Raw genomic sequence first — 19,952 nt, 5'->3', positions numbered from 1 at the left:
CGAACGTGTGGTGGCCTCGAATGGATCAAGACGTCGAGAATTTCGTGAAACAGTGTAAAGGATGTACGTTAGTATCGGCTCCAAACCCACCAGAACCTGTGATTCGACGGGAACTCCCAGATCAGCCATGGAGAGATATTGCAGCTGATTTCCTTGGTCCATTACCGGAGGGGCAATATTTGTTGGTTGTAGTAGACTATTACAGTCGCTTTATAGAAGTTTGCGAGATGAATGTGATAACAGCTGCTGAGACCATCAAAGAACTTGTCATCATATGCAGTCGCTATGGGCTTCCTTCAACTTTGCGTGTTGACAATGGCCCACAATTCAGCTCAAAATGTGAAGAATTCAAGGAGTTTTGTGAAAGTAACGGGATTGCATTAGTAAATACAATACCGTTTTGGCCTGCCATGAACGGCGAAGTGGAACGCCAAAACAGATCGTTACTGAAAAGGATGCGAATTGCTCAAGAATTGGGAAAGGACTGGAGAGCAGAAATGCGGAAGTATCTGCTCACATATCACGCAACGAGTCATAGTACCACCGGAAAGTCTCCTGCTGAATTGATGTTTGGCAGAAAACTTCGTAGCAAGCTACCCCAAGTTGAATCTGCCAACTTAAATGACGGAGAAGTACGTGACCGAGATGCAGTATCAAAGGAAAAAGAAGAGTTTATGCAGATTCAAAACGGAGAGCAAAGGAAAGTGATATTAGCATAGGAGACCGCGTTGTAAGCAAAAGGATGAAGAAGAATAACAAGTTAGAAGCAGATTTTTCTGCAGAGGAATTTGAAGTTATTAAAAAGGTAGGAGGGGATGTAACAGTTTAGTCGTTGGAAACAGGAAAGGAATACAGACGAAATGTAGCTCATTTGAAAAGGATCGAAAATAACACAGGGCCGCATGAGCGCGAAGGAATCCGTGAAAAACGTGTTAGGGTAGAACCTGCAAGATTCAAAGATTTCATCCCACATTAACGGAATAGAAGCTAAGGGGGGTTGTAGGGTCTACCCTATAGCATTAAGAGACAGCATCGCAGTAGGCACAGTTGGGAAGAGAGAGGATTCATGGTCAGCGACCGACAGAGTGTAGACGTGTGAATTAGAGCTCTAGAGTAAAGTGGTGGAAATATAGTGAAAGTATTATTCAGGAAGTTTGGGCATTATTAAAGAATAAGTGTGATATCCGAATATCCTACACCATCCACGCCAGCGGTCCCTCGGAAACTGCTTGCGCTTGCTTGGCTTTCAGTTCATCCGGTTTCTTCTTCGTGGGCTTCGATGCTGATTCGGCAGCTCCAACATTCGGGCAATCTTTCTTCAGGTGTCCCGGCTGTTTGCACTGGAAGCAGGAGCGCGTTTCCGTTTGTTTACTTCCAGCAGAGCAGGCTTGTCCGCACTGAGCGCATGAAAATTCTGCTCTTTGGATTTACACCATCAAGCACATCATAAATAATCCACCTTTTCATCTTATCGGATAGAAGGATGTTGAAATATTGTAAATGTCATTTCGAACTGTCAAAATACCGCACCGCAGAGCCACACGGAGCGCGCAAAGAGATTTTCACCCGGGTGAAAACACTCTAGTGAATTTCACTAGAGCCGTTGTTCCAGCGCCGTCGCCAGGTAGTCGTAGGAGTCTGGCAAGGAACACAGCAGCATTGCTACTTGCAGTTTTTTCGGGATTGGGTCGCCGACATCCGCGATCCGTTGCACCAGATCCGAAAAAGATTGCAAGTGGTGCTCCATATCGTCGCTTTCCTTCAGCTCCAGGTGTGTCAACTTTTTCAAGAGGTATACCTCCGACCCCTTGTCGTGGTAATTTTTCAAGGCGTCCCAGGCCTCCTTCGCCGTCGCACAATTCCGCACCATGCTGGTCTGGTCGTCCTCGATGCAGAGCCCGATTGTCGCCCGAGCTTTGGCATCCGCTTTCGACCACGCATCCGTTACTGGGTTCACCGGGGGCTGGGAGATCACATGCCAAGTCTCCTCTCGGATCAGGAGCATCTCCATTTTAAACCGCCACGACTGGTAGTTGTGGCTGTTTAATTTCTGCAAGGCAAATCTCTGCGACTCCGCCATTTTGCTTCTTGCGAGAATCTGCCGACCGATGCTCGACGCCACAAACAACCGACCGAAAACTAACCGTACCGTAACTTTTTCGCGTAAACGAACCGGTTTCCACAACCGCGGACTAGCTGGTGCCCATTACCTGTGGGCGGACAATCGACCGACGGAACCAGACTAGGGGAAAACGAGAAAATCCGGAGCGAAATAAAAACGTGCGACCGCGTACAACTACAACGTGTTTTATTCTACTGTCAAAGGTACATTATGTTTTTGTTGTTTCTCTCATCAGGGGTGGATTCGCGTATGCGCCAGCACACTCCTCGCTCTTTCGACCGATGTCCTGTTTATCCTTTTGGCCAATCCGTTTTGCTTCGGATTGTAGGGAGCAGATGTTTCGTGCTGAATTCCTTTCTTATGAAAATAGTTACGGTTTACGTACTCCTCCTTGTCGTTGTCCATCCGTATTCCCTTGATCCGTTCTCCCGTTTGATTCTCCACAAAAGCCTCGTAATCCTGGAACGCCTCTAGCACCTTTGTCTTCGGCTTCAGATTGTACACCACGCTTTTCCGACTAGCATCGTCAATGAAGGCCGGAAAGTATCGACTGCATCCATTTCAATGCTAACTCTACACTCCCGACTCAATCAGTGCTAGTACACGATCCTTCCGGTTCCTTTTTGGTTAACGACAATGCATATCTTTAGGCAAACACTTCATCTCACCGCGGCAGAGAAAAGCCCCAGATCGTACTAACTTTGGTGTACGAGAAAGGCAAAAAGACAGTTCAGACGATGGAGAGTTCTCTGAATAAATAATACAAACGATAACACTCGACAATGCTAAACTCAAAAACATCTTTAATTTTCAGCTTTGGAAGACAATTGTATCAGAACGTAATCCATTCCTAATTTATTCAAACCTGTTGATAACAATTCACATAAGAAATCTTGCTGCATTTTATTGGCATACGAAACCAAAAAAACTACTATTCGCCACTACTAAGACACACAAGGTTGAAATCGTACCGGGATCGAAACAATGATGACTAGAAATACGTAGCTAATGTCCACAAATAATTCGAGTACGGTTCTCTTGCTTGTCCAAGTTGCACACTATGCAATACTGCTAACGAAATTAATATCAATTTGTTTTCTTTGATTTGGACATTCCTAACAACTAACTACATGGTTTATTTTTTCGTTTTTCTTTTATGTTTCAAAATTTATTCTCGTCTAAATATACAAATGCTCAGCTCACACTATCACGTCTTTTTGCATTGTGAGATTTTTGCCATTATGACCGAATGGTTACATGTCCTAAATTTCATTTTATCCGCAGATCATACAACACATTTCCTTAGATAACTTTAAAAATCTCACTTGCCGCCTTCCCTCCCTATTTCAATCGCTAATACAAATTCATAAATATTACTCTTACACATTATAAGTCGTATTTTCAGTTATTGTTTCATAATTAGTGCCGTCATAATTCTACCGACCCCTCCCAACCTGATTCCCGCCGCCCCTAATCAACCCCCTGCTTATCCGCCAGTATGGAATGAATCTTCCTCAGCAGTGGAAAACTGCTGGACTCCCGCGGAGCGTTCGCTCCCATCAACCCAGCCCCGTCCTCGTCACTGTATATGGCACTGTCGGCACAGTACTGCCCGAAATCGTCCGTATTGAGCGAGAATATCATCGCCCCGCCGAACCCGTTCTCCTTGATCCAGTTGGCCTTGCACTCCAAACTGCGCTCGTCCTCGTACGAGATCCACTCCGTTCCGGCGTACAGATACGGCGAACAGCTTTCCACGTCGTACACCTGATGGACGTAGATGTTGTGCCGCCGGAACCAGCAGATCTCCGAGTAGGACGCGTACCCAATCATGCCGGTGCGGCCGTAGCTGGAAGCGGGTGCCCCGATCCGAGTGTTGAACGAGTTCACCAGCTGGTAGCTGTGCCCGTACGTGGGCAGCCCGATGACGATCTTGCTCTTCTCCAGCCCCTGAGACATCCAGTAGTGGACGGAAGCGTTGATGTTCAGGGTGCCGAAGAGCGAGAGCTCGCCCTGCCGCCGGAAGAGCGGCGCATTGAGACCTGCAAGGGATAAGATAGCACAATGTTAGTAGGATATCACTGCAAAATACATAGAAAGTGGCTAAAGAGAACCTGAAAGAGCGAAACGGTGGTGAAGATAGGGGATTCCAGTAGGATTCTCCGGAGGAATTCCTGGAGGAATCTCCGGAGGAATTCCTGGAGGAATCTCCGGAGGAATTCTTGGAGGAATCTCCGGAGGAATTCCTGGAGGAATCTCCGGAGGAATTCCTGGAGGAATCTCCGGAGGAATTCCTGGAGGAATCTCCGGAGGAATTCCTGGAGGAATCTCCGCCGGAATTCCTGGAGGAATCTCCGGAGGAATTCCTGGAGGAATCTCCGGAGGAATTCCTGGAGGAATCTCCGGAGGAATTCCTGGAGGAATTCCTGGAGGAATCTCCGGAGGAATTCCTGGAGGAATCTCCGGAGGAATTCCTGGAGGAATCTCCGGAGGAATTCCTGGAGGAATCTCCGGAGGAATTCCTGGAGGAATCTCCGGAGGAATTCCTGGAGGAATTCCTGGAGGAATCTCCGGAGGAATTCCTGGAGGAATCTCCGGAGGAATTCCTGGAGGAATCTCCGGAGGAATTCCTGGAGGAATCTCCGGAGGAATCTCCGGAGGAGTTCCTGGAGGAATCTCCGGAGGAGTTCCTGGAGGAATCTCCGGAGGAGTTCCTGGAGGAATCTCCGGAGGAGTTCCTGGAGGAATCTCCGGAGGAGTTCCTGGAGGAATCTCCGGAGGAGTTCCTGGAGGAATCTCCGGAGGAGTTCCTGGAGGAATCTCCGGAGGAGTTCCTGGAGGAATCTCCGGAGGAGTTCCTGGAGGAATCTCCGGAGGAGTTCCTGGAGGAATCTCCGCCGGAATTCCTCGAGGAATCTCCGCCGGAATTCCTGGAGGAATCTCCGCCGGAATTCCTGGAGGAATCTCCGCCGGAATTCCTGGAGGAATCTCCGCCGGAATTCCTGGAGGAATCTCCGCCGGAATTCCTGGAGGAATCTCCGCAGGAATTCCTGGAGAAATCTCCGGAGGAATTACTGGAGAAATCTCCGGAGGAATTACTGGAGAAATCTCCGGAGGAATTCCTGGAGGAATCTCCGCCGGAATTCCTGGAGGAATCTCCGCCGGAATTCCTGGAGGAATCTCCGCCGGAATTCCTGGAGAAATCTCCGGAGGAATTACTGGAGAAATCTCCGCAGGAATTCCTGGAGAAATCTCCGGAGGAATTACTGGAGAAATCTCCGGAGGAATTCCTGGAGGAATCTCCGCCGGAATTCCTGGAGGAATCTCCGCAGGAATTCCTGGAGAAATCTCCGGAGGAATTACTGGAGAAATCTCCGCAGGAATTCCTGGAGAAATCTCCGGAGGAATTACTGGAAAAATCTCCGGAGGAATTCCTGGAGAAATCTCCGGAGGAATTACTGGAGAAATCTCCGGAAGAATTCCTGGAGGAATCTCCGCCGGAATTCCTGGAGGAATCTCCGCCGGAATTCCTGGAGGAATCTCCGCCGGAATTCCTGGAGGAATCTCCGCCGGAATTCCTGGAGGAATCTCCGCCGGAATTCCTGGAGGAATCTCCGCCGGAATTCCTGGAGGAATCTCCGCCGGAATTCCTGGAGGAATCTCCGCCGGAATTCCTGGAGGAATCTCCGCCGGAATTCCTGGAGGAAACTCCGCCGGAATTCCTGGAGGAATCTCCGCCGGAATTCCTGGAGGAATCTCCGCCGGAATTCCTGGAGGAATCTCCGCCGGAATTCCTGGAGGAATCTCCGCCGGAATTCCTGGAGGAATCTCCGCCGGAATTCCTGGAGGAATCTCCGCCGGAATTCCTGGAGGAATCTCCGCCGGAATTCCTGGAGGAATCTCCGCCGGAATTCCTGGAGGAATCTCCGCCGGAATTCCTGGAGGAATCTCCGCCGGAATTCCTGGAGGAATCTCCGCCGGAATTCCTGGAGGAATCCCCAGAGGAATTCCTGGAGGAATCTCCGGGGGAATTCCTGGAGGAATCTCCGCCGGAATTCCTGGAGGAATCTCCGCCGGAATTCCTGGAGGAATCTCCGCCGGAATTCCTGGAGGAATCTCCGGCGGAATTCTTGGAGGAATCTCCGGAGGAATCTCCGCAGGAATTCCTGGAGGAATCTCCGCAGGGATTCCTGGAGGAATCTCCACAGGAATCCCTGGAGGAATCTTCACAGGAATTCCTGGAGGAATCTCCACAGGAATTCCTGGAGGAATCTCCAGAGGAATTCCTGGAGGAATCTCCGGGGGAATTTCTGGATGAATCTCCGGAAGAATTCCTGGAGGAATATCCGGAGGAATCTCCGGAGGAATTTGTGGAGAAATCTCAGAAGGACATTCTGGAGCTTTGCTCAAGAAGATCCTATGCTGATTGCTCCAGAAATTCCTTCGGGGATTCCTCCGGGAAATTCCTCCAGGAATCCCTCCGGAGATTCTCGGTGAAGTACTGCAGGAATTCTGGAACAATTGCACGAGAATTTCAGAGGAACTCCTGGAAAATTTGGTTGGTCCCGAATCTTCTAGGGCGATTTTGAACACCATGCAATTCTATGAAGTCTATGATCAGGTGGGGCAGTGGGACCTGGTATTCGCGGACTTTCTGAAGAATTTGCCGCACAGTGAAAATCTGGTTCGTTGTCCAGGGGCTTTATAGCTTCCCACGAACTCATTTACGCAAACTTTGGGTGGAAGACGACAACAGATGATCTGGGATATCACTTTTTAGGCGGCATTCAGAATTATGATCGCTCGGAAGTTCTCACACTCCATCACACCTCTTCTTCCACTCTTCCGATAGCTATTCGGTTTCCCTGATTCGAAATATTAGCCGGTGCTGGCAGGTAAACTTTCCTGGGCCCATCTTAATCAGTTCAGCTCCGATACCATCCTTACCAGCTGACTTATTGTTCTTGAGGTGCTGGATAGCTTCCTTATTTTCCCTCAACGTGGGCGTAAGCTCGTTGTTGCTCCCTGCTGTACTGACGAAGTCAGTTCTACCACGGCCTTGGTTCCCTTGTCTGCGCTCCCCGTACCATTCAGGTGTTCATCGTAGTGTTGCTTCCACCTTTGGATCACCTCACGTCCGTCCATCAAGATGCTTCCGTCCTTATCCCTGCACGTTGTTCCTCGTACTACTTTGGTAGAATACGGTGGATTATGTAACACTACTTAACGAAGTGGCAAAAGCTATTATCACATATTTAGACTGGACACGAATGTCAACCTATTTGGTAAAGTGTATTTAATAAAATATAATAATAATAATAATAATAATAATAATAATAATAATAATAACAAGTTTAGACCTAAAGCTAGGATCTCTGGAGTGGTTTGGTTGATCTGGAATATCTCAAAACTATTTTGGAATGACTCATGAAATGCCAGGAGGATTACAGATTACAGTTCATTGTGAGAAAAACTACTGTTACTATATATCTATTTTATTGATATTTATCGGTGAACGAGTTCACCGATAAATATCAATAAAATAGATATATACTAGTTAACGGTGATTAAACCCAACAAGTAACTACTGTTACTGTCAAGAGCTAAACTTCTGGACAGTTTGGACGACCCTTGATATCCCAAAGGTTCATAATAATGTATAGTAGACTTCTGGTTTGGTCCAGTAAAGGCGGTTGATTATGCAACGTTACTCCGTATATCAGCTATGGCTGCTGTTACGAGTGTAGACCTGAAGCTCTGAAATCCAAGATAGTTTGACTGACCTGGGATATCCTTATAATGTCTATAAATGACATCGTAGATTCACGGATCTCAGTAGATTATGTAATGCTATTATTTGTGGTCAAAACACATAAAATTATTCTTGTTGATTTGAAGAACTTCATCATATAACAGTTTGAAAGATCCTGAATGTCCCAAAGGTTTATAACACTGTCAAATAGACTTCATATTGGTCCAGTAACCGCGATTGATTATGCAACGTTACTCAGTATAGCAGATATATGGCTACTGTTACGAGTGTAGGCCTGAAGTTCTGAACTCCAAGGTAGTTTGGCTGACCTGGAATATCCCTATAATGTCTATAAATGACATCGTAGATTTCAAGAGCTTCACGGATCACAATAGATTATGTGATGCTAATATTTGTGGCGAAAGCATATAGAATCATTCTTGTAGATTTGAAGGACTTTACTATAGGACAGTTTGTAGCTCCTAGAACAACTATGAGCAACCTTAGGGAAGATCGGGTAACCAACCCCGGTGGGAACTTTGGTCGTAGGCTGACAGGGAAGGGGGGGTTTGCTTCGGCAAACCTGAGCGTCTGTTCTCCAGGAGGAGCGGCTCACAACAGCGTCTGATCCCCATGTTAGGGGCGGCTGATCTACGTCCGAGTGCCAGGGAAGGACTCTAAGCTCAACTGTGCACTATGCACAGTGGTTCCAGCCCCATATGAGGGCGGTCATAAATATGATTTTATCGAGTTTTATGATGAAACCGCTGAATTTGATGCATATTTGCATTCCAAATGCGTTTTTGTATTATTTAATCAAAATGGGCTCAATCGAGTTTTTGGCCTTACGGAGCCGAAATTCATTATTTTGCAAGTTTGGTTACCAACTGATTTGGGTATACTAATATTAGTTTAGGCGGTACATGGTAGTCAAAACTGCTCCAGAATAGTGAAACACACATTATGTAATGGATAAAGAGGGTGAAAGTTGGAAACAAGTGTTTCGTGCAATGCAATGCGAGAGGTATTTGTTAGTTTTTGAGTAAATTGAAAGTACGACACTTAAGTGACTACCACCAATCTGGTCGCAAACGGTCGCAGCTAAATTCGCCAGTAAATCATTGTTTAAGATTATAGGGAAGTTTTATAGAAGAACGTTCGAAGGGGTCGAAAGGGGAAACATTTTTTTCGGCTTGTTGAAAATTTTCATTTTTTATACTTTGTGGAAAAAGCATCTAATTCAGTTACACTTATTCAAACAAAATGATAAAGTATGGCATCTAAATTTGTGATAAACATCGATTTCAACTATGTAAGAATCGAACACAATCAACCAAATACATGTCGAATGGATGAGACTTTTTAATAGAGTGATAAATGCATAGGACTGAAATTAGAAAAAAAAATCAAATAAAATATCTACTCAAGAACATCTACTTTCATGAGCTCTGTGGAAAAGTTTCGGCATACATTTGATAAAAGTAATGATTGTCCCTAGTTATTAAAGCATTAAACTTGATGTTTCCGCTATGATATCACAGTTTCATTGAGGTCAAATTTTTGAAATAATGACCTATGGCGGAACCACTGTGCTATGGTCCTCCGGAAAGTAGGGGGTTGGTGTCAGGCCCTACGAGCCAGCCGTAAAAACCATTGTAACGGAAAATCAGCAACAGAATAATACGAACCGAGACCAACGGCAACCACCCCAGCGAACAAAAAGGACTTGCGATTGGAAACTCGGTACGTGGAACTGCCGATCTCTCAACTTCATTGGGAGCACCCGCATACTCGCCGATCTACTGAAGGACCGCGGGTTCGACATCGTAGCGCTGCAGGAGGTGTGTTGGACAGGATCCATGGTGCGAACGTTTAGAGGTAATCATACCATCTACCAGAGCTGCGGCAACACACGCGAGCTGGGAACAGCTTTCATCGTGATGGGTGATATGCAGAGGCGCGTGATCGGTTGGTGGCCGATCGACGAAAGAATGTGCAGGTTGAGGATTAAGGGCCGATTCTTCAACTTCAGCATAATAAACGTGCACAGCCCACACTCCGGAAGTACTGATGATGACAAGGACGCATTTTACGCGCAGCTCGAACGCGAGTACGATCGCTGCCCAAGCCACGACGTCAAGATCATCATAGGAGATTTGAACGCTCAGGTAGGCCAGGAGGAGGAATTCAGACCGACGATTGGTAAGTTCAGTGCCCACCAGCAAACGAACGAAAACGGCCTACGACTCATTTATTTCGCCGCCTCCAAAAATATGGCCATACGTAGCACCTTTTCCCAACACAGCCTCCCTTATCGTTACACCTGGAGATCACCACAGCAGACGGAATCTCAAATCGACCACGTTCTGATTGACGGACGGCACTTCTCCGACATTATCGACGTCAGGACCTATCGTGGCGCCAACATCGACTCCGACCACTATCTGGTGATGGTCAAACTGCGCCCAAAACTCTCCGTCATCAACAATGTACGGTACCGGCGACCGCCACGGTACAACCTAGAGCGACTGAAGCAACCGGATGTCGCCTCAGCATACGCGCAGAATCTCGAAGCCGCGTTGCCAGACGAGGGCGAGCTCGATGAGGCCCCTCTAGAGGACTGCTGGAGTACAGTGAAAGCAGCCATCAACGACGCAGCCGAGAGCACCATCGGGTACGTGGAACGGAATCGACGGAACGAATGGTTCGACGAAGAGTGCAGAACGGTTTTGGAGGAGAAGAACGCAGCGAGGGCGGTAATGCTGCAGCAAGGGACACAGCGGAAACAGCAGACCCACCTCTTTCGGGAAAAAAAGCGCCGCCTGGAAGAAGCGGAGTGTGAAGAAATGGAACTGCTGTGCCGTTCCCAAGAAACACGGAAGTTCTATCAGAAGCTCAACGCATCCCGCAACGGCTTCGTGCCGCGAGCCGAAATATGCAGGGATAAAGACGGAGGCCTCTTGACGGACGGACGTGAGGTGATCGAAAGGTGGAAGCAGCACTTCGATCAGCACCTGAACGGCGTGGAGAACGTAGGCACGGGAGCCCACGGCAACGGAAGGAACGACGACGCCAGTGCAGCGGAGGACGGAAATGAACCAACTCCCACGCTGAGGGAAGTCAAGGATGCCATTCACCAGCTCAAAACCAACAAAGCAGCTGGTAAGGATGGTATCGCAGCTGAACTCATCAAGATGGGCCCAGAAAAGTTGGCCACCTGTCTGCATCTGCTGATAGTCAGGATCTGGGAAACCGAACAGCTACCGGAGGAGTGGAAGGAAGGGGTAATCTGCCCCATTCACAAGAAAGGCGACCATTTGGAATGTGAGAACTTCAGGGCGATCACTATTTTGAATGCTGCCTACAAAGTGCTATCCCAGATCATCTTCCGTCGTCTGTCACCTAAAACAAATGAGTTCGTGGGAAGTTATCAAGCCGGCTTCATCGACGGCCGGTCGACAATGGACCAGATCTTTACCGTACGGTAAATCCTCCAGAAATGCCGTGAATACCAGGTCCCAACGCACCACCTGTTCATCGACTTCAAAGCGGCATACGATAGTATCGACCGCGCAGAGCTATGGAGAATCATGGACGAAAACGGCTTTACTGGGAAGCTGACTAGACTGATTAAAGCAACGATAGACGGTGTGCAAAACTGTGTAAGGGTTTCGGGTGAACTATCCAGTTCATTCGTATCTCGCCGGGGACTGCGACAAGGTGACGGACTCTCATGTCTACTCTTCAACATCGCGCTGGAAGGTGTGATGCGACGAACCGGGCTCAACAGCCGGGGAACGATTTTCACAAAATCCGGTCAATTTGTGTGCTTTGCGGACGACATGGACATTATCGCTAGAACATTTGGAACGGTGGCAGAACTGTACACCCGCCTGAAACGCGAAGCAGCAAAGGTCGGACTGGTGGTGAATGCCTCAAAAACAAAGTACATGCTGGTAGGCGGAACCGAAAACGACCGGATCCGTCTGGGTAGTAATGTTACGATAGACGGGGATACTTTCGAGGTGGTGGAGGAATTCGTCTACCTCGGATCCTTACTGACGGCTGACAACAACGTGAGCCGAGAAATTCGGAGGCGCATCATCAGCGGAAGTCGGACCTACTACGGGCTCCAGAAGAAACTTCGGTCCAAAAAGATTCACCCACGCACCAAATGCACCATGTACAAAACGCTAATAAGACCGGTGATCCTCTACGGGCACGAGACATGGACCATGCTCGAGGAGGACCTGAAAGCACTCGGAGTTTTCGAGCGACGCGTGTTAAGGACGATCTTCGGCGGTGTGCAGGAGAACGGTGTGTGGCGGAGAAGGATGAACCACGAGCTCGCTGCACTCTACGGCGAACCCAGCATCCAGAAGGTGGCCAAAGCCGGAAGGATACGGTGGGCAGGGCATGTTGCAAGAATGCCGGACAACAACCCTGCAAAGCTGGTGTTTGCAACTGATCCGGTTGGCACAAAAAGGCGTGGAGCGCAGAGAGCACGATGGGCGGACCAGGTGGAGCGTGACTTGGCGAGCATCGGGCGCGACCGACGATGGAGAGCGGCAGCCACGAACCGTGTATTATGGAGAAATATTGTTGATTCAGTTTTATCTTGAATTTGATGTAATACTAAATAAATGAATGAATGAACAATTAAAATCTAGTTCAAATCGACCGATTGTTCAGTTTACTATAGCGACAAACTAATTTCAAATCAAACTGAACTGTTCCATGGTTTGGTAATACAAATATTTTCATTTGTCGAAATTTTTGACAGTTTGTTAGAACAAACAGAGATTTGGTAGATTCAATATAAAATAACGGTTTGTTTCAAACGACTGCACTTTTGCTATTAACAAAGCCGGAATGTGATTGTGTTAGTGACGGCAGCTCCTGTGGCAGCTCGGAAATCTATTTTTAGACGCTCGGCAAGCGGATGGAAAGGAGATCAAATAAAAAGAGACAAAAAGGCGTAACCGACCAACTTTTTGCGAACGCTGTCTTTAGTACCTGCGCGTTATTCATCACGGCCAAAACTGCACTTGGAAGTTACAGTGATGGATTTGATACACCTTCCTCGTTGTGGCGAAGTTGGAGTAAGTTTTTCAAAGATGTGTGAGTACTTCCAGGCCATGTGTGTGGTCCCCATTTTGTAGAAACAAATGAAGTTTCTAACGTTGTATGAAATAATGGTGATTGGTTGTTTTAATCGATAAACTCTAAGTAAGAACAGAAAAATATAACTTTGGTATAAGTAATTTCTCAGTTTGAAAATCAACCAAGCGTTTTATTGTTTCAAACAAGCGTCATTTTTCTGCGTGTGCTTACGCTGTTTTCGAATCAACCCTGTCCCTGTCTGCCAACCCCCTGGCCAATTACCAAAACCTCGTACAACTCCTACTCGTGCATTCACTGTCACTGCACTGGTGTAAATTACTGTGGCCCAGTTTTCCTCAAATCTGTTCACCGTCGCGCAGCAGCACAAAAGGCTTATATCGCCGTCTTCGTGTGCTTTAGCACGAAGGCCGTCCATTTGGAGCTGGTTGGAGACCTCACAGCATCTGCGTTCCTTGCTACGTTACGGCGTTTTGTGGCCCGCCGTGGTCTGCCGTCTGAGATCCAATCTGATAATGGCTTTAACTTTAAGGAGAAACTTCAGAGAATACAAATATGGCTGGCTGCCGGGGCCTGTGGCGTAGTTGGTCACACGTTCACTTCATATGCGGATGGTCATGGGTTTGATTCCCAGCCCCGGCACTTGCAATTTTTCGTCAGTTGCTTATCTCCCCGAGAGCGGCTGACACTGACCCTCTTCTGAGCGTACAGCTCAAACGGACCCGGATACCTGGAAATCGGCGAACTGCAACTCATAATGGACCCCCAATCGGACTGTAAAAGGAACAAGAGCCACACATCAACATCCTCGTGCTCATCATTCTGCCATGAATAGAGTAGAACAGTGAAAGAAGCACGAGGGCAACCAGTTCGATGTAGAAGAATAGAATAGAATTGAGCGCTGTACAAAGTGTAAGTGCAACTGTCAATTGTAATCGCTCACGTAGTGCCCAAGTGGACAATAGAGCTGTAAATTAGGTTAAGTGATTAAGAATTAAAAAATATGGCTGCCACAATGGCCGGCTTGGACCCCTACTCACGTTTTCAAGAGCACCAATCTTAAAAAATCGTAAACAAATGCGCTCGATTTGGAAAAGCTGCCTCTTTTTGCAAGTGAGCAAAGCCAGGATAAACAAGTGCGGCTTAGTTCCATGCTTCGTTCGTCAGATTTGTGCCTCTAAAGTTTGTACGCAAAATGGCAATGGGATTTCTTGATTTTTCAACTTAAGGGTGTCAGCAATGATCCTCCGGAGCTGTACGAGCTACTGCACGATCCCCACGTGCATTCACAATTCACAAATCTCCAACGAGACGTCGCAACGAGGAATCGTGTGGAAATTTATTCCACCTAGAGCGCCGAACATCGGCGGCCTGTGGGAGGCCGCTGTAAAATCCGTTAAGACGTCACTCGTCCGTGTTTTGGGACAGCGTAGATTATCATTCGAGGACATGGCGACTATCCTAACCCAGATCGAGGCGGCGATGAATTCGCGGCCACTCACCCCACTATCTGAGAACCCATACGAGTTACAGTGCTTACACCAGGGCATTTTTTAACTGGCTCTTCGTTGTTGGCCCTCTCCGATCCGAACTATCGTGAGATCCCTCCGAATCGTTTACAACATTACCAGGGATTGCAACAAATCATCCAACACCATTGGAAGCGATGGAGGCGGAAATACATGTCTCAACTTCACAACCAAAATCAACGATTTCCAAGATCAACGTTACTCCAAATTGACCAAATGGTGATTCTCAAGTTAGACGGGAGTCCAGCCATCGAATGGCCTCTTGCCCGTATTATTGAAGTCCACCCGGGCCCGGACGGAGTGATCAGGGTGGTGAAAGTACGTACTCCGAACCTCTCCGAACGGTGCGATCTACAGACGATTGGCATCACGAGTTTGTTTACTACCTTTCGAGAGGACTCCACAGAAGGATGAATCAGCGCAACGTAGATTCTTCAATAAGTTTAAAAAAATGCCTGAAATTGGCAAATTTCCTAGATTTTTTTTTTTCTTTATTATAGTGTTTTTTTTTAACTTACGCTAGTTCAACACTGGGGAAAAAATTTCCTAGATGTAGTTTGGATTCCTATTTAGAATTTGATTGGACACGAATGCCAACTTTTTTTGGTAAAGTGTCTTTAATAAAATATAATAATAATATTTAGAATTTGTAAATTTCATTCAGAATTGAGGTAGCCGGCATGTTGGGAACCACAGTAGTTTAGTTTGGACACCCCTTTGCTACAGCATAATTTCTCAAATTCTCCGATATCTCATCTCTCTAATGTGAGAGAAAATAGGAATGGGTAGCACTATTTGTATCGCGTCTCAGTTTACTAGTTTGGTATACAATAAACTACTGAATTGGTCGGTCACCGCTACTCTATACGCCTCAAAAATGAAATGTCCAGTTTTTACGTATCAAATAAATAGGAGTTGTGTTGATGTGAACAAAATTTTGTCGTCAAAGGTGATTTTGATTAAAGGGTCCGAACAGCAGGAATTTTTATTCATCTTCCATCTTGAAGATCTCTTACGTACTACTGCCAAAATGAAAATTGACTTGAAATGATCTGGGTTCAAAATCTATTAACAGAGCCATTAGTGATAACAGAGTGAATTATTTATTCTGTTCTAGGCTGGCATGCGTCTTATAGAGTAGGGCAATGCATACACGATTAGTTGTTTCTCAACAAGTTCTGCTCGAATCTATGCTCAGGCTGGGCCAAGGGCTGAACGTAGATGTCGCAAACGTAAGCGATATAGTAGCACTGCCGTTCTTCTACAAAGTGACGTAAGCGACATTGACAATTTTGGTCCCTTTTTGGTTATTATGCATAAAACTCTTGGTCGTTTTCAATGATTTCTTCCATAAATGCTAGATTACCACTAGATTTTGCATCCTAATGTAGCAGACATACCACAGTTTTATTATTTCACCAAACATACCAAAAATGGCGTTTAAATCAGAACGGCGGAGCAGCTGTTTTATTACTGGGGACTACTATTCGATTAGTTCAAGTTTTTACATCTAACGAAAAATCTCTTGGAATTGGAATAGAGCGCAGTAAAGCCAGCCCCAGTGACAAGTGATTGATTTGAAAAAAAAAACGAGTTGAGTAGTTGTATGGTGCTTGTTTACCAGCAAATGGCTGAAGCTTATAGCGCTGAAAATGTTAGTTGGGTTCTCTGAGTTATTTTGAAAATCATAATTGACCACACGGATGTATTTTAGTTAGTTTACGGTTATTAATTTTTGTGGGCACCCATACTTAGGTGATTTGCTTCAAAAATGTTTGGCAACAATAATAAAATAAATTGGCATGTTTGTAAAATGTTTATAGTTCTATAGAAACCTTTCAAGAAAAAATGTGAAAGAACTCACCCGTTTGCGGCGTATCCGGCGAGTAGAAATGATAATCGTACGTCATAATGTTGACGTAGTCCGCGTAGCTGTTGATCTCCCGCACGTCGTACGACATGTACGCAATTATTGCCGGCGCCGCTACCGCCACACTCAGAATATACGTCCGATGCTCCCGCTGGTATTCCCTCCGTATCTCATGCAGCAGCTGCGAAAAATGCATCCTGTTCTTGCAGCAACTACCCGGAAACTCCCAGTCCAGGTCCACACCATCCAACTGGTAGCGCTCCAGCGTTGCCTTCAGCGATTGAATGAACAACTTCCGGCTGGCGTGGTTCACCACCATCTCCGAGAACCCCCCGATCCCGCCTCCCCCCACCCAGAGCAGCACTTTCAGCTCCTTGTTAGCTTTTTTGAGCTGCTTCGTCCGATTGAACACCACTTTCAGATCCTCATCGATGTACAACGTCCCATTCACAATCCCAATGATTCCCACGTTCAGGTGCGTACACAGATGCGGATCGATATCCTGGGGAAACAAATCACTTCGCAGCCGGCTGCTCCCGCGCCGCTCCTCCCTAATCACCCCCATCGACGGGGTCGTATAGTAGCATACGATTTTCCGAATGGCCCTGCCACCCCGGGACGCCTCCTTGGAGTAGATGAAATTGCCGAACTTGGACGGCAGGATCCGTTCGTTCTCCAGCTCCTTGATGCGCCGTTCCGCATCCTGCTCCAGCTCCGTGTCGTTGGCGGGCGTTTGCGTGTTCAGGATTTGGGCTAGCGTGTCCTCCGACACCAGACCGATGCTGCTCGTGGCGGTCGGCAAGGCGTCCGACGGTGACGCGGGCTGGAATGTGCTGCTGTAGACCTCGGCATACTGGCGAAGCCGTTCCCGCCAAAGGGATGGAATGTCTGAAAAAACGGAGGACAAAGAACATCAGGTTAGTGGATGGGTGTGATTAAGCATTTAGCGAATAACGCCCAAGTTTTGCTGCCGTGTCGGTTTCCGTTTGGGGGAGTCACGCGAAACATAAATAGTGAGAGGGCGCCCAATATGGTGAATTATGCATGCAAATTGGGATTTGGAGGAGCAGTTTGCTGGCGGCCGGGTAATTAAGAATCCGGCTGGGAAGTTCTTTGTTCTCGTCAAGGGCTCGCTCGGGGTGGCTGTAGACAGGTATACATTTGTGAGAAGTGAACATTTGTTTTCGAGTTGATTGATTTGCAGGAAAATCGCATTGCTGATATGATTCGTTCTATGTCAATGAATGCAAAGGAAATTAATATGAGTTTCCACTTAATCTTTGTTTGAATACCGATTTAATTGAAACGAATAGTAAATTTAGTTTATTTTGAATCAATATTTTTGTCTTTTTTTTTACAAACTAAATATTACTTGAATCAAAATGTTGGGGTAGTTGATTTTTTTTTTTTTTTTTTTTTTTTTTTTTTTTTTTTTTTTTTTTTTTTTTTTTTTTTTTTTTTTTGAAAAGTGACCAGGTGGAGCTGCAGGACAGCTGATAGCAAAGCCTGGACCCTTTCCCAACTTTCCCCCTACTAGGACCAATACTCACGATGGACTAGACGATGTCGTCAACTTGAGCAAAGTGTGTAGTAATTAGCATTGGGTCGTAGTAGTTTTTAAAAATACTGTTTTTAACTTTTCCCATCGCACTAATGTTTTGATCGAATGGAAGCTCCAAAGATGATTTGATAATTGAACAATATTTCAATAATCGAAAATCTCCGAGGTCACTGGACAACATTCAGAGATAAAAGAGGTGTCTATGTCTATGTTAGCGCCTTCAGAGTACTATTCTTAAGAAATATACAAAGAGCAAAAAGAAAAAAAATGTGTCGTAGCTAATTTTTAAAGATTTGATATTTCTGAAAATTATTCGAAGACAGCTACCAGAGCTAGCGTTTTTAGCCGATATGGGCAACTAGTTTTTCTGACAGCTTCCCCAAACAATAATCAGATAATATCCTCAGTTATTTTATAATACATTCTGAAAATTATTTCAAGCTGATTACCAATAGTGTCAATAACCGATGTTAGTCATTGACAGCACCAGCATCATCCCCAAATAACTCTCATATTAGTGTTAGATAACACTTTTTGAGCTTCCATTCGACATTGTAAAGAAATTTGTCAAACCCTATTTGTCAAAATATAGTCTATAATGTATCAAATTGTGTTTCTTATTTCGCTAGTCGTCTTCTGCATATCTGTGATCATCTCAGTCCAAAGTAATATTATATCCATCGTAACTCTTTACAATGTCAACCGTCCTAAGTCCTAACTAAATTCCTGCTTTTTTGATCAGTGAAATAATACCGTCTAAGATATAAAAACAAAAAAGTTCAGTCAACTGATTTTTGTCAAAAATAAAAATGATAATGATTATTTTTATAAATTCACAAAACCCATAAAAATAAGAAATACAAATATAAACTCCTATAATCAACAGTTTTATCTTTACCTAATCAGTCCATAATTTTCTAATTGTAATGAATCTAATCTGTAAGGCTGTAAGTCAACTTATCCTAGCGTCCCCTGTCCTGTGTACTAACGAATTCAAGTAACGAATGATGAGTGTAACGCAGAGACCTCCTCTACCCACTCTTGCGTTACGTTAAATTTAACAATTATTGTTAAATTTGAGAAAATTCAAAGAATGCAAAGATTAGGTCTATGCAAGCTGAATTATAATTTGTTTTTGACTTGTGATAAATGCACGACGGATACTCCTTTGGTTCCCATTAGCACTTACGGCGATTCCTTCACTTGCGCTCAACTCGTAAACTAGATATATCTAGCTCAAAGTCCAGCGGTGGTGAATGAACTGGCGCTAAAGTGCTAATGGGTTAAGCCCTCCCATCGCGTCAAGATCGAATATCCAGGGGAGGGCAAAATGTTGGGGTAGTTGATTGAACCAATTATATTGGTTTTTTTCCTTTGGATCATGACCAAAACAACCTATTCTTTTCATTTATTTATTTAGTTCAACATCAAATTCATAATAGCACTGAATCAACAATTTGCCGCCATAATACTCGATTTGCAGCTGCAGCTGGAGGTCGTTGAACACTCGCCAGATCACGCTCCACCTGGTCCGCCCATCGTGCTCTCTGCGCTCCACGCCTTCTTGTACCAACCGGATGGTTAGCAAACACCAACTTTGCAGGGTTGTTGTCCGGTATTCTTGCAACATGCCCTGCCCACCGTATCCGTCCAGCTTTAGCCACTTTCAGGATGTTGGGTTCGCCGTAAAGTGCAGCGAGCTCGTGGTTCATCCTTCATCGCCACGCACCGTTCTCCTGCACACCACCAAAGATCGTCCTTAGCACCCGTCGCTCGAAAACTCCGAGTGCTTGCAGGTCCTCCTCGAGCCAGAGAAGTTGTTTAGAAATGCGAAGACTGAAACCAAAAGTTCCAATTGAACCGTCAAACGCGGTTCCAATCGAGCAAATTCAAAGGTTTAGAACAACAGAGAACAACATGGTGAACAAAACTCAACATGAGAGTGTGTTAGTGAAAACCGTGACGTCACTTATTTGCTCGATGTCTTTTGGACAGTT

General features: G+C 45.8%; 1 protein-coding gene across 1 annotated transcript in view; it reads right to left on the bottom strand.

Annotated features, from left to right (window-relative positions):
* Window positions 1–2,908: 2,908 nt before the first annotated feature.
* Window positions 2,909–19,952, bottom strand: part of LOC115254276 (chitinase-like protein 3) — a gene marked incomplete at its 5' end in the record, with an annotated part of 35,178 nt that continues 18,134 nt past the window's right edge. The window contains 2 exon segments of the mRNA XM_062844842.1: window positions 2,909–4,164; window positions 16,389–17,282. Coding sequence (XP_062700826.1) covers window positions 3,593–4,164; window positions 16,389–17,282 — 1,466 coding nt within the window.

Source organism: Aedes albopictus, chromosome 1 (assembly GCF_035046485.1).
Source record: "Aedes albopictus strain Foshan chromosome 1, AalbF5, whole genome shotgun sequence".
Classification (NCBI taxonomy): domain Eukaryota; kingdom Metazoa; phylum Arthropoda; class Insecta; order Diptera; family Culicidae; genus Aedes; species Aedes albopictus.
The sequence above is the reverse complement of the archived record's forward strand: the minus strand, read 5'-3'. Positions and strand labels throughout refer to the sequence as shown.